The following is a 13,670-nucleotide window of genomic DNA, read 5'->3' as shown; positions in this document are numbered from 1 at the left end:
GTGACACGAGCATTCCAGGCAGAAGGAGGAAGAGCAGGACTTGAGGCCTGAGCAGGGACTTGGGGGCAGTAGGAACAGAGGCAGGGCTTGAAAGTTGTGGGATTTGATCCCGAGAACAATGGAGATCACTGGAGGGGTGTGGCATGATCCAGTTTTCAGTCTCAAGACACTTACCTGGTTGGTTGGAGGAGGCCTGGAGGGGTCAAAGTTAGAACCAGAGCCTCCTGTGAGGAGGCTCCCACAGCTGTCTGAGACAGTGGTGGCCTGGACCTTGGACAGTGACAGAGAGAAGGGAGAGAAGTGGGCATATTTGTAGGATCTGAGGGAAACGTAAATCTAAGACAACTGGGAACATGGGGTAGAGGCAGGGCGGGCACAGGAGATCTGGGCATCATCCATGCACAGTAGATGGAGGAGGGGAGAATAAAGACAGGACAGAAGCCTGACATCCAGGGTGGGGTGGGAGGTGGGGGAGGGGACTCTGGGCTCTGTCCCAGAAGCTGAGAGAAGGTGTAAAGGTGGCCCCCCAATCACTTTCTGGCCCCCTGTTGACTCCTGCCCTGCTCTATTCCAGGACATAGACATCAACACAGATGATGAGCTGGACGCCTACATTGAGGACCTCATCACCAAGGGGGACTGAAGGCGGGAGAGCAGCTCCCCTGCCCACCTGCCCTTCAACCCTGTAGCTGCAGGGGGAGGGGGCTTCATTCATGGGTTGGTGGTCGCACCTTGGTTTCACTTACCTGGGACATTTGTGTTTTTGGAGGGAAAGATACCCTGATTCTTTGAATCTTCCTCCTTAAGTTTATAAATATTTATTTTTTAAAAGAAGATGCTGTGCCTGTGAGACCATACTTTTTTTCTTTTTCGGTGACTGCAAAGGACAGAGAACCTTTCCACTTTGGCCACACTGGGTTGCTAAGCCAGAGTCACTTCAGCTCCTGGCTCCTCAAGATAACGGCGAGTTCAGTGCCATCTTAGAGAAGCTCCAGGGGCAGGGCTGACTTTTCTCCTAGAGGAGGAACAACATGGGGATCTGAGGGATGGGAGGGAGACTTCCCCCAAGTGGTGGTCCTGCTGGGGGCTCAGATCCAGGGACCCAAAAGGGGGGCTATGTAGGAGGTTCCACATTGGAGGGGCTCTCTCTCGCAGCTGTCAAAGTTGGTCCTGGCTGTGGCGTTGTCCAGACAGCTTGGGGGAAAAAGATCCTGTCTAACCACCTCATCTACCACTCAGGTTCTTTGTGAAGGAGGGATTTCTTCAGTTAACCATGGACAGTGAGTTTCTCACCGCAGTAACTTGAGTCCAGGTTGAAGGGGAGACAGATCTGTGGTGAATCTCTGATTTGGGTAGCACACTGAGTGTGGAACCCCACAGGACTCCTTAGGGAAGGAGCATGGTGTGAAAAAACCCCTGGGGCTGAGCTAGTGACCTCCATGTGTGGGTGCAGCAGGGCCCTGGATGGTACCAGTTGATCTGGACAGCCTATTGATGTTTTTCTACTTCTACCCTTTGGCTGGGCCCCACTGAGCCCCATCAAGGTGCCTGAGGAGGGGGCCAGTGAGGTCCCCTGGCCACAGGGACTCCAGAGGCATCTCTGCAGGAAGCACACCATGCCTTCCCTCCATGTCCCATCATAGTGCCACAATCTGTGTCCCTTAACTTCTCAGGGTCAAAGACAAAGGCAAGGGTTGCTGAATTTTCTCTTTAATGGCCATTGGAAGAATCTGGTTCAGTTTTTCCCAACTCTCTTCCCACTCGGATTTGGGGCCTCTGGGTTTTCTGAAGGCACAAGGACTATGACTTTGTACCACCAACTTGTGGTTCAAACCTGGGTGTGTTTCTGGCATCTCCCTAACCCAGATCAGCAATGGCCACCCTGGTGCTCCAAGGCCAGCAGAAGACTGGGAAGCAGAGGTGAGGGATGCAGGCCACACTGGAATGGGAAGTCTTTCCCCACTGGATGTGCCTGTGTCTGGTGGGTTTTGGGCCTTCCCAGACTACCTCTCTGGGAGAGGCCTGTTTGGGGTAGTACACTGAGAGACCCTGGCCTCTTCTGCTAGAAGACTGTCCAAGTCTTGGGGTTTCTTGAGCTGGTGATTCCTCTGCCATCCTGCTGTCTCTGTTCATCTCAGGCAGCATGGGGTCCACTTTTGTCCCCAAACCTCATGTTTTAATCCAAATGCAAGTTGGTTCTGCATTTTTACTGGAGGGTAATCAATTTTTAAAATTCACACACATGTAATCAAAATGCAACACTATAAACTTCTACTAGTGAGACTCCTGAACTCGGTCTGTTTTCTTCTAAAATTCAGCACCTTCCTTCTCTTCATTCTTTGTACCACTGTGGCTTTAAATGGTCTTCAAGTTATTCCTCCTCATCACCTCCATTGTTTTATCTTTACCCCCTTAACACCCACAGAAACAGACTGGAGTTCTTGAATGTTTTAGCTTCAACTTCTAGATGTGCCCACTGTGCTTTGTTAATGCTACCAGTTGTGCTGAATGCAGCCTGTTTCCCAGGCAGAGATCCTGCCACTCCCCATGGGAAGATAAAATGCAGGGGTCCTCTTTGCCAGTTTCCTGGGAACATCAAGGGACAGGTGACCAGCTTGGAACTCTTCGATGACTTGGGAGGAGGAAGATGGTCTGGCTGATCTGTGGTGAAAAGGTCCTTTGCACAAGGCTGCAAGAAAGTGAAGGGCAGCAACGCTAGTGTTTAAGGACCGAGAGGAGTGGGTACTAGGGTGTTTTGTTTGAGATGGGGGTCTCACCCTGGTCACCTAAGCTGGAGTGCAGTGGCACGATCTTGGCTCATTGATACGTCTGCCTTTCAGGCTCAAGTGATCCTCCCACCTTAGCCTCCCAAGTAGCTGGGACCACAGGCACACACCATCACGCCTGGCTAATTTTTTTTTTTTGTATTTTTGGTAGAGTTTCATCACGTTGCTTAGGATGGTCTCAAACTCCTGAGCTCAAGTGATCCACCTGCCTCGGCCTCCTAAAGTGCTGGGATTACAGTGTGAGCCACCATGCCTTGCCTAGGATGTTTCATTTTTAAGTGACACATGCACATGGTAAACATTAAAACCGTCTAAAAGGCTGGACCATGAAAAGCAAGGCTCCCTTCTCCCACCCAATCCCTGAATTCTCCCTGGAGAGTATCCCTCCTAAGTGAACACACTTCCACTCTGTTCCATTTCTGCCTGTTAACTACTTAGTATAGCTTAGTGTAGTGGAACCTGCTTCAGAATAACCCATATGTGTCTTATTTATTCTCATGAACCACAGAGCATTTCATGTGTTGATATATTGTCTCCTATTTATGGACATTTGGGGTTGTTTCCATTTTTTTGTTGTTTTGAGACGGACTCTTGCACTGTCACCCAGTCTGGAGTGCTGTGGCATGATCTCAGCTCATTGCAACCTTCACCTCCTGGGTTCAAGCAATTCTCCCCCCATCAGCCTCCTGAGTAGCTGGGACTACAGGTGCATACCACCATGCCCAGCTAATTTTTGTATTTTTTGGTAAAGACAGGGTTTCACTACATTGGCCAGGCTGGTCTCAAACTCCTGACCTCAAGTGATTCACCCACCTTGGCCTCCCAGTGCTGGGATTACAGGCATGAGCTACTGCACCCAGCCAGTCACCATTTTCATCCAGTAACTTGCAATGCACCAGGCCTTACCAGGGCCACTGACGGGTTCAGCAGACACTTCTTTCTTCAAGCTGGCAAGGCCTCAGATAAGTCACTGCCCATTTTGGCTCTCCATTCCTCTTCTAAAATAAGGGAGTTGGGTGATGGCAGAGGCTTTCCAGCTTATTCAGCCTCAGGGCTTGTTACCTACCTAAAATTTATCCAGAAGCCCACATGGAAAGCCAGGAGTCCTGGAGCTGCTCTGGTTGAAGCTGGGATGGGGGCCCAAAGCTCCCTGCTGTTCTTGACCCCCACATCTTTGCTTCCAAGATTCACTGGCACCTACCTGCTACCTGTAGGCCTTCAGCTGCTTACTCTTGTCCGATGTGGGGGTAAAGTGCTTACTCAGCAGCTATCCTCATGGCCTAACCTTTTGGCCAGTTTCAGTGTCCCTGAAGGATGGAGGAGGGCTGGGCTTCCATGGAGCCTGAACCGCAGGTGCCTTCAGCACTTCCTGGGGCTCTGGACATGTCAGCAGCTGCCCACCAAGGCCTGAAAGGTAAGGGGGGTTCACACCACTAGGGCAAACTTGGATCAATAAGAAGGGAAGGATGTGACAGACGTTATCCCTCCTCTTTTCTTGTCCCCTCTGGATTCTATTGAGATGCTTCCAGGGATTCTCCCAGGCCCCTTCCTGCCCCAGTAACTGCAGGTTTCTGGGGAAGCCATGGCAAGCTCTAATCCCCTACTTTTTTTTTTTTTAGACAGTCTCGCTCTGTCACCCAGGCTGGAGTGCGGTGGCGCCATCTCGCCTCAATGCAACCTCAGCCTCCAGGGTTTAAGCAATTCTCCTGCCTCAGACTCTCTAGTAGCTGGAATTACAGGCGTGCGCTACCACACCTGGCTAATTTTCGTATTTTTAGTAGAGACAGGGTTTCGCCATGTTGGCCAGGCTGGTCTTGAACTCCTGGTCTTGAAATCCATCTGCCTCAGCCTCCCAAAGGGCTGGGAGCCACCGCGCCCGGCCTAATCCCCTACTTTGATTTACTGCCCTTCCCCACATCATTTCTTTCCTTATTGAAAGCTCTGGGTCCTCCCCAATGCTCCACCATGTAAACCAATCTGTCCCGCTGGGTTTGGCGCACCGCAGTGGGCAGGGGGAATCTGTCAGAAGGTTCAGAGTTTTTGAGTTCCTCATGCTTAATTATCAGCGACCACAGCACAACACGTGGCCGAGGGTGGGTTGTAAATTCTCACCTGGCCTAGAGGACGCAGCCAGGACCCAGCACTTGGCCATCTCTGTAGAGGCTTCGCGGGTCTGTAGACTGGTCATGCTCAGTCTAACACGGCGTGGTTATGAACGCCCGTTATGAACGGTTCATAACCAGTCAACGGTTATGAACTGTGGAGGGCGTCCCCAACCCCGCCGCACGCTTGAGACGGAAGCGACACGACGCCTGCGCGGTTTTGCTGGCGCGCCGCACGTGCACAGTGACCTGCGCATGCGCTTTGGAAGCCTCGCGAGCTTGCGGCGGCGCTCAGGGTTTGCTGCAGGTGCGTGCGGCCTTTGGGGGTTTCCTCGCATCTTTTAGGTAAATGCTTCCAGGGATTCTTTTTTTTTTTTTTTTTTTTTTTGAGACAGTCTCGCTCTGTCACCTAGGATGGAGTGCAGTGGCGCCATCTCGTCTCACTGCATCCTCCGCCTCCAGGGTTCAAGCAATTCTCCTGCCTCAGACTCTCTAGTAGCTGGAGTTACAAGAAGATCAAGGGCCCACTCACACCCTAAGCAGAAAAGCGAGGATTTTTTTTTTCCTGCAAGCTGCTGAGCATTAATTAAGTCAAAGTGCAGATGAAATCTCCTCCCCGGTTGTTTTCCAACTTTTGGGGAGTCACTAGGGAAAACATTCGTTGAACAGATGTCCTTAGGTCGGCGCTTTTATCTTTGCAAGGAAGAACACTAGGAAAGGAAGCTGCGTGTTTTTCCTTTTTGCCGGGAAGGGTGTGCCTGCCTTTGGACCTGAGGCCGAGCACCTGAAGCCTCTTGGACTTAACATTAGTCTGTTTTCTATGCGTTTGTCCTTGGCTTGGTTTATGGTGTTTGTTGAAAGGTAAATGTTTTAAGATTTTGGGGATTCCTATCATGCTTAGGGAAATCCATCCCCTTCTCTCTTCTCCCCTTCCCCCGATATTCTCTTACATTTTGTTGCAATGTTTATTTTTTATTTTTTACTGGACAACCTGTAGTCCTTATGGAATATATTTTGTATAAGCTGTAAGACAAGAGTCAAGCGTCCCCTGCCCCCAGGTGGAAATTAACTTATTCCAGCCCCACTTATTAAATAAGCCTCTTATTAAATGAACCAACAGGTGTGGACTTGTTGCGTTTGAGATGCCCCTTAGACACCAGTGGAGACATCTGTGGTCAGTTGCACAAGTGAGTGTGATGTGAGGGGTGAGGTTCTGGCTGGAACTATAAATTTGGGCGTCATCAGCATCTAAATAGATCAGTCTCCCTCACTTGTTAAAAAATGATTTTCCAATCTTAGACTTTATTCTCTCACATGAAATATTTAATCGCACTATCCAGTTCTCTCCCATCCCTGCCTAAAAGAAAGTGTTCCATTGGGATTTAAATTATAATTGCATTAAATTTAAATGTAAGTTTTGGGAGCATTGACATTTTTATGATATTAATCCTCCCCCAGAGGATAAAAAATGGCTTTCCATTTACTCAAGACTTCTTTTAGGTCCTCCAATAAGATTTTATAAATTCTTTATACGGGTTCTATAACTTTCTGGTTAAATTTATTCCTAAGTGTTTTATGGTTTTTGTCTATTGTGATGAAATACTTTTTCCCATCTGCAAGCTCACTGATTATTAATATGAAGAAAAGCTAATATTTAATATAATTCACTTTCTATCTTAGGAATTCTGGTAGTTTTAATAAGCCTGTTTTTTATAGATACAAATTTGCAGGGTATACCAATTTATTTTGTCAGTTTGCTTTAGTTAGAACCTCTGAAACAATGTTGAGTAATGATCCCAGGCTTGTTTCTGATATGGGTGGAAATCCACATGTGAGAGTTGAGCAGTGAGAATTTCAGCAAGTGGCTTTGAAAATATTGGGGTTTCCTTTAGTTTCTCTTGGGGCTGCTGGGACTCACCGGTAGTTGCCAGTCCTGCCTGAGTCGGGCGCCAGGGGGCACCAGTCACACATAATGAAATGTGAGTTGTGCCCGCTGGAAACTGGCTGATTTTGTCAAATGCCTTTACACCTTCTCTAAAAAAATACATAGTTTTCTCCTTTATGCTGCTGTTTTTATTTTTCAATTAGACATTGAGTAGCTATGAAAGAATACTGTATACAATACTTGTAAAGTGGCCGGGCGCGGTGGCTCACGCCTGTAATTCCAGCACTGTGGGAGGTCAAGGTGGGCAGATTGCTTGAGCCCAGGAGTTCGAGACGAGCCTGGGCAACATAGCAAGACGTCGTCTCTACATTAAATACAAAAATTAGCTGGGTTTGTGCTGAGGCTGAGGTGGGAGAATCGCTTGAGCCCGGGAGGTGGAGGCTGCAATGAGCTGTGATCGTGCCGCTGTACTCTAGCCTGGGTGACAGAGTGAGAAACTGTATTAAAAAAAAAAAAGAATTGTAAAGCAGAAAAAATATACATCGAACAACCATCACCTGGTTCGTTATTTTATAAATCCCTGTGTGTCCTTCCTGGACCCCTTGTCCCCCTGCTCAAAGGTCACCATCATCCTGAATTGTGTTTATTACTCTTAGAGTGTTTCATTTTATAAGTGTTTCTTTACTCTTCATTATATTTGTATGAGCTCTGTGTATTCCTGTTTTATTTTGCCCTGACTGTTTTGTTTTGTTTTTGAACTTAGATGGACATAACGTTTTATTTATTGTTTTGCAGTTTTGTTTTTTTTTCAACATTGTGTTCCAGAAACTCATCCATGTTGTTGGATGTAACTGTAATTTATTCATTTTCACTACTGTGTAGTATTCTGGTTGTTAACCTAAATAACAATAAAGAGAGGTTCTCAAAAGAAAATATACTTATTTGGGAACAAAGCATTGCAAATTTATGTATATATGTCTTGTCTTTTAGAGAGCCTCTTTGTTATTTAGATTGCCACATCACTGCCGAATACTAGACAGTAATGAAAATGAATGAATTACACCTGCAATTGAACATAATACAATTTTAAATGCATTCCTTTGAGACTGGCAACTGCATTGTTTAGTTTATGTCTCCTGTTGCATGTATGCAGGACTTTCTCCCTGGGACAGCTGTCCCCAACATTTTTGGTACCAGAGACTGGTTTTATGGAACCCTTTCGGGTTCAAGTGATTCTCCTGCCTCAGCCTCCTGAGTAGCTGAGACTACAGGTGTGTGCCACCACACCCAGCTAATTTTTATATTTTTAATAGAGGTAGGGTTTCAACATGTTGGCCAGGATAGTCTCTATCTCTTGACCTCGTGATCCACCCACCTCGGCCTCCCAAAGTGCTGGGATTACAGGCATGAGTCACTGTACCCGGCCGGTTAGGACTACTTTTAACTGATTTTTAAAAAGAAATAGTTATGTCTTTATAAGTCTTTTTTGTTTTTGTTTTTTTTGTGAGACAGGGTCTTGCTCTGTCGCCCAGGCTGGAGTGCAGTGGCACGATCACAGCACGCTGCAACCTCCACCTCCTGGGCTCAAGGAGTCCTCTTGCCTCAGTCTCCCAAGTAGTTAGGACTACAGGCATGTGCCACAATGCCTGGCTAATTTTTGTATTTTTAGTAGAGACAGGGTTTTGCTATGTCACCCTGGCTCATGTGCCATAATGTCTGGCTAATATTTGTATTTTTAGTAGAGACAGGGTTTTGCTCTGTTGCCCTGGCTGGTCTTTAACTCCTGGACACAAGCGATCCACTTGCCTCAGCCTCCCAAAGTGCTGGGATTACAGGTGTGAGCCATTGTGCCTGGCCTTATTGACCATTTAGGTTTCTGTGATGAAGCGTTTGCTCAAGATTTGGGCCCATTTTTCTATTTTATCATTTTCTGATTTGAATTTTGTATATTCTGGAGACAAGTTCTTTATAAGTTATCTGTGTTGCAGATCTCTTCTGTTCTCTGGTATGCCTTCTTTTTTATTCTCTTTTTACAGAGTCTTTTTGAGGACTAGGAGTCCTTAATTAAAAATGTAGAATTATAATTTATCAGTCTTTTATTTATAGTTTTATTATAACTTGTTTAAGAAATACTTCTTGGCCGGGTGTGGTGGCTCACGCCTGTAATCCCAGCACTTTGGGAGGCTGAGGTGGGCGGATCACCTGAGGTCAGGAGTTTGAGGCCAGCCTGGCCAACATGGTGAAACCCCGTTCTCACTAAAAATACAAAAATTAGCCGGGCGTGATAGTGGGCGCCTGTAATCCAGCTACTCAGGAGGCTGAGGCAGAAGGACTGCTTGAACCTGGGAGGTAGAGGTTGTGGTGAGCCAAGATTGCACCATTGCACTCCAGCCTGGGAGACAGGAGTGAAACTCCATCTCAAAAAACAAAACAAAAATAAGAAATACTTCTCTATCCTGAGGTCATGAAGATGTTTTGTATTATCTTCTAAAGCCTTTATAGTTTTCTTTCATATACAGATGGTCCCTACCTTAATGATGGTTTGACTTATGATTTGTTTTGACTTTATGATGTTGTGAAAGCAATAACCAGTAGAAGCCGCACTTTGAATTTTGAATTTTCATATTTCTCCAGGCTAGCAATATTCTGTAAGATATTGTGGTGCCAGGCAGTGGCAGCAAGCTGCAGCTGTCAGCCACAAGAGTAAACATTTGATACTCTATAATGTACAGTGTTCAATATTCAACATTCTATTATAAAAACAGGCTATGTGTTAGATGATTTTACTCAACTGTAGGCTAAGGTCAGTGTTCTGAGCTCATTTAAGGTAGGCTAGGCTAAGCTATGATGTTCAGTAGGAGTATGAAATGCAGTTTTAACTTATGATATTTTTGATTTATGGGTTTATTGGAACATAACCTTACTGTAAGTTGAGGACCATCTGTATAGATTTTTTTTTTTTTTTTTGAGACAGAGTCTCGTTCTGTTGCCCAGGCTGGAGTGCAGTGGCGCGATCTCAGCTCACTGCAAGCTCCGCCTCCTGGATTCATGCCATTCTCCTGCCTCAGCCTCCCGAGTAGCTGGGACTACAGGTGCCCGCCACCTTGCCTGGCTAGTTTTTTGTATTTTTTAGTAGAGACGGGGTTTCACCGTGTTAGCCAGGATGGTCTCGATCTCCTGACCTCATGATCCACCCATCTCGGCCTCCCAAAGTGCTGGGATTACAGGCTTGAGCCACTGTGCCTGGCCTAGATTTTTTTTTTTTTTTTTTAATTATTTTTTGAGATAGAGTCTTATTCTGTTGCCCAGGCTGGAGTACAGTGGCATGATCTTGGCTCAATGCAACCTCTGCCTCCTGGGTTCAAGTGATTCTCCTGCCTCAGCCTCCTGAGTAGCTGGGATTACAGGCATGTGCCACCACACCCAGCTAATTTTTTGTATTTTTAATAGAGATAGGATTTTGCCATATTGGCCAGGCTGGTCTCAAACTCCTGGCCTAAAGTGATCCGCCCATCTTAGTCTCTCAAAGTGCTGGGATTATAGGCATGAGCCACCTTGCTTGGCCTAGATCTTTATATACCCAGAATTGACTTTCATGTATAGTGTGATGTAGAGGTCCAATTTTTCTCCTTCCCTCCTCCTTTCCTTTTTCATTCCCTCCCTTCCTCTTCTCTCCTCCTATCCATATGTATACCTGGTTGCCTCACCACCCTTCATTGAGTAGTCTTTTCTTTCACTGTTGATCTACAGTGCTACCTCTGTTATATATCAAATGTTCATTTATGTATTAATCTGTTTCTGAACTTTTAATTTGGTTATATTTGTCTATTATCTCTTTCTCTATACCAATACTAATTTATTTATAGTTTTACATTGTTTTGATAGCTAGTAGAGCCAGTCCTCCTCCTTTTTTTTTTTTAGACTGAGTCTCACTCTGTCACCCAGGCTGGAATGCAGTGGCGTGATCTCAGCTCACTACAACCTCCACCTCCCTGGTTCAAGGGATTCCCCTGCCTCAGCCTCCCAAGTAGCTGGGATCACAGGCTTGCACCACCACACCTGGCTAATTTTTTTGTATTTTTAATAGAGATGGGGTTTCACCATGTTGACCAGACTGGTCTCGAACTCCTGACCTCAGGCTATCCACCTGCCTTGGCCTCCCAAAGTGCTGGGATTACAGGCATGAGCCACCGCACCTGGCTACTTTTCCACTTTGATAGTGTCTTGACTACTGTTAGGTCTTAGCGTTTTCGTGTATATTTTATAATCATCAAGCTCCATGAGAAAACCTATAGGGGTTCCACTGGAATTGATTTTATCTGTCCTCAACTGAGAAGAATGTATACCTTTGTAAGTCTTCCCAACCATGAATATAGTATAATTCTCAATCTAGAGCTTTCTTTAGTGTCTCTCAAAAAAAGTATTACAGTTTTCCCTTTAGAGGTCTCATATATGTTTTGTTAGATACATCTTTGGAACCTGATGATTTGTAATGCTACTGTAGATGAATGACAATTTTAAGTTATATTCTCTGATAGTTTGTTGCTAGTATATAAAAATGTAATTGATTTTTATATATCCATTGACTTATCTGCAGAATTCTTTTGGATTTTTTAGGTCATATCAGTGAACAGTGATAATTTTACCAATTCTCATACTTTATATAAATATTTTTCTTGCCTTATTGCATTGGCTCTGAGTACAATGTTGAATATAAAGAGGGAAAGTGGGCATCTCTTTTTGCTCCCTGTCTCGCAGGAAAATTGCATGTGTGTATGTGTGTAGACATCAGATTATGGAAATTTTCTTCCATTCCTGTTGCTAAACCTTTTATTTTATTTATTTATTTTTATTTTTTTGAGACAGAGACTCACTCTGTTGCCCAGGCTGGAATGCAGTGGTGCCATCTTGGCTTACTGCAACCTCCACCTCCTAGGTTCAAGTGATTCTCCTGCCTCAGCCTCTCAAATAGCTGGGATTACAGGTGCCCACCACCATGCCCAGTTAATTTTTGTATTTTTAGTAGAGATGGGGTTTCACCATGTTGGCCAGGCTGGTCTCGAACTCCTGACCTCAAGTGATCCGCCTGCCTCAGCCTCCCAAAGTGCTGGGATTACAGGCAAGAGCCACTGTGCCTGGCCTTTTTATTTTTTCCTTTTAAATATCATGGATGTGTGCTGAATTTTATCTGAAGTGTTTTCTGCATATTAGTATAACTATGTAGCATTCTCCTTTAATTTGTTAATGTGATGAATTATATTGTTTAGTTTTTCTCAGCATAAACCTTGCATTTTTGGAATAATAATGATTATTTTTCTATATTGCTAGATTTATTAATATTTTATTTTGAATTGTACCATTACAAGTGACATTAGTTTGTAACTGTCCATTCTCATACTGTTTGTCAGGTTTTTGTGAGCAGGTTATGTTAGCTTCAAGAAATGATTTTGGGAGTATTCTCTCTTTCCCTCTACTCTGAGAAAGTTTCTGTAAGATTGGAATTATTCTTTGATCATCTGTGTAGAATTTTGTGTGTATATGTTAGGACTATTTTTGAGATGGAGTCTCGCTCTGTCACCAGGCTGGAGTGCAGTGGATCACAGCTCACTGCAACCTCCGCCTCTCGGGTTCAAGTGATTCTCCTGCCTCAGCCTCCTGAGTAGCTGAGACTACAGGTGTGTGCCACCACACCCAGCTAATTTTTATATTTTTAGTAGAGGTAGGGTTTCAACATGTTGGCCAAGATAGTCTCTATCTCTTGACCTCGTGATCCACCCACCTCGGCCTCCCAAAGTGCTGGGATTACAGGCATGAGTCACTGTACCCGGCCTGTTAGGACTACTTTTAACTGATTTTTAAAAAGAAATAGTTATAAGTCTTTTTTGTTTTTGTTTTTGTTGTTTTTTTTTTTTTTTTTTTTTTTTTTTTTTTTTGAGACGGAGTCTCGCTCTGCCGCCCGGGCTGGAGTGCAGTGGCCAGATCTCAGCTCACTGCAAGCTCCGCCTCCCGGGTTCACGCCATTCTCCTGCCTCAGCCTCCCGAGTAGCTGGGACTACAGGCGCCCGCCACCACGCCCGGCTAGTTTTTTTTTGTATTTTTTTTTTTTTTTTTTAGTAGAGACGGGGTTTCACCGTGTTAGCCAGGATGGTCTCGATCTCCTGACCTCGTGATCCGCCCGTCTCGGCCTCCCAAAGTGCTGGGATTACAGGCTTGAGCCACCGCGCCCGGCCTTGTTTTTGTTTTTTTTGTGTGAGACAAAGTCTTGCTCTGTCGCCCAGGCTGGAGTGCAGTGGCGCAATCTTGGCTCACTGCAAGCTCGGCCTCCTGGGTTCACCCCATTCTCCTGCCTCAGCCTCCCGAGTAACTGGGACTATAGGCGCCCACCACCACGCCCGGCTAATTTTTTTTTTGTATTTTTAGTAGAGATGGGGTTTCACCGTGTTAGCCAGGACGGTCTTGATCTCCTGACCCCGTGATCTGCCCGCCTTGGCCTCCCAAAGTGCTGTGATTACAGGCATGAGCCACCATGCCCGGCCCAACCTCAGCTTTCTTCATTTTTTTATTATTTTCCTATTTAATGAATATCTAACCTTTATTTTCATTCTTGTCCTTTTCTTGAGTTTATTCTAATGTTCATTTTCTGACTCAAATTGGATGTTTAAAAATCTTTTAGTCTTTTACATGAGCCTTAAATGCTGTAAATTTTCCTCAAGGTACTGCTTTACCTGTATTCTGTACATTTTGATATGTAGTATTTTTGTTTAACTGTATTTTCTGATTTCTGTTGTTTTCTTTTTTTTTTTTTTTTTTGAGACGGAGTCTCGCTCTGTCGCCCAGGCTGGAGTGCAGTGGCCGGATCTCAGCTCACTGCAAGCTCCGCCTCCCGGGTTTACGCCA

General features: G+C 45.3%; 1 protein-coding gene and 1 pseudogene across 2 annotated transcripts in view; one reads left to right on the top strand and one right to left on the bottom strand.

The window, feature by feature from the left end:
• Window positions 1-834, top strand: part of MORC2 (MORC family CW-type zinc finger 2) — a 42,682-nt gene extending 41,848 nt beyond the window's left edge. Inside the window, 1 exon segment of the mRNA XM_033233265.1 lies at window positions 575-834. Within this exon segment, the coding sequence (XP_033089156.1) occupies window positions 575-643 (69 nt within the window). The 3' untranslated portion in view covers window positions 644-834.
• LOC117096207 lies at window positions 800-2,145 on the bottom strand (annotated as a pseudogene). The gene has a single exon (XR_004442386.1). The product of XR_004442386.1 is annotated as an uncharacterized LOC117096207 (transcript).
• Between the last annotated feature and the right edge of the window lie 11,525 nt (window positions 2,146-13,670).

The sequence above is a fragment of the Trachypithecus francoisi genome, unplaced genomic scaffold (genome assembly GCF_009764315.1).
Source record: "Trachypithecus francoisi isolate TF-2019V2 unplaced genomic scaffold, Tfra_2.0 Lachesis_group14, whole genome shotgun sequence".
NCBI lineage: Eukaryota > Metazoa > Chordata > Mammalia > Primates > Cercopithecidae > Trachypithecus > Trachypithecus francoisi.
This window is presented reverse-complemented; position numbering and strand designations above follow the sequence as displayed.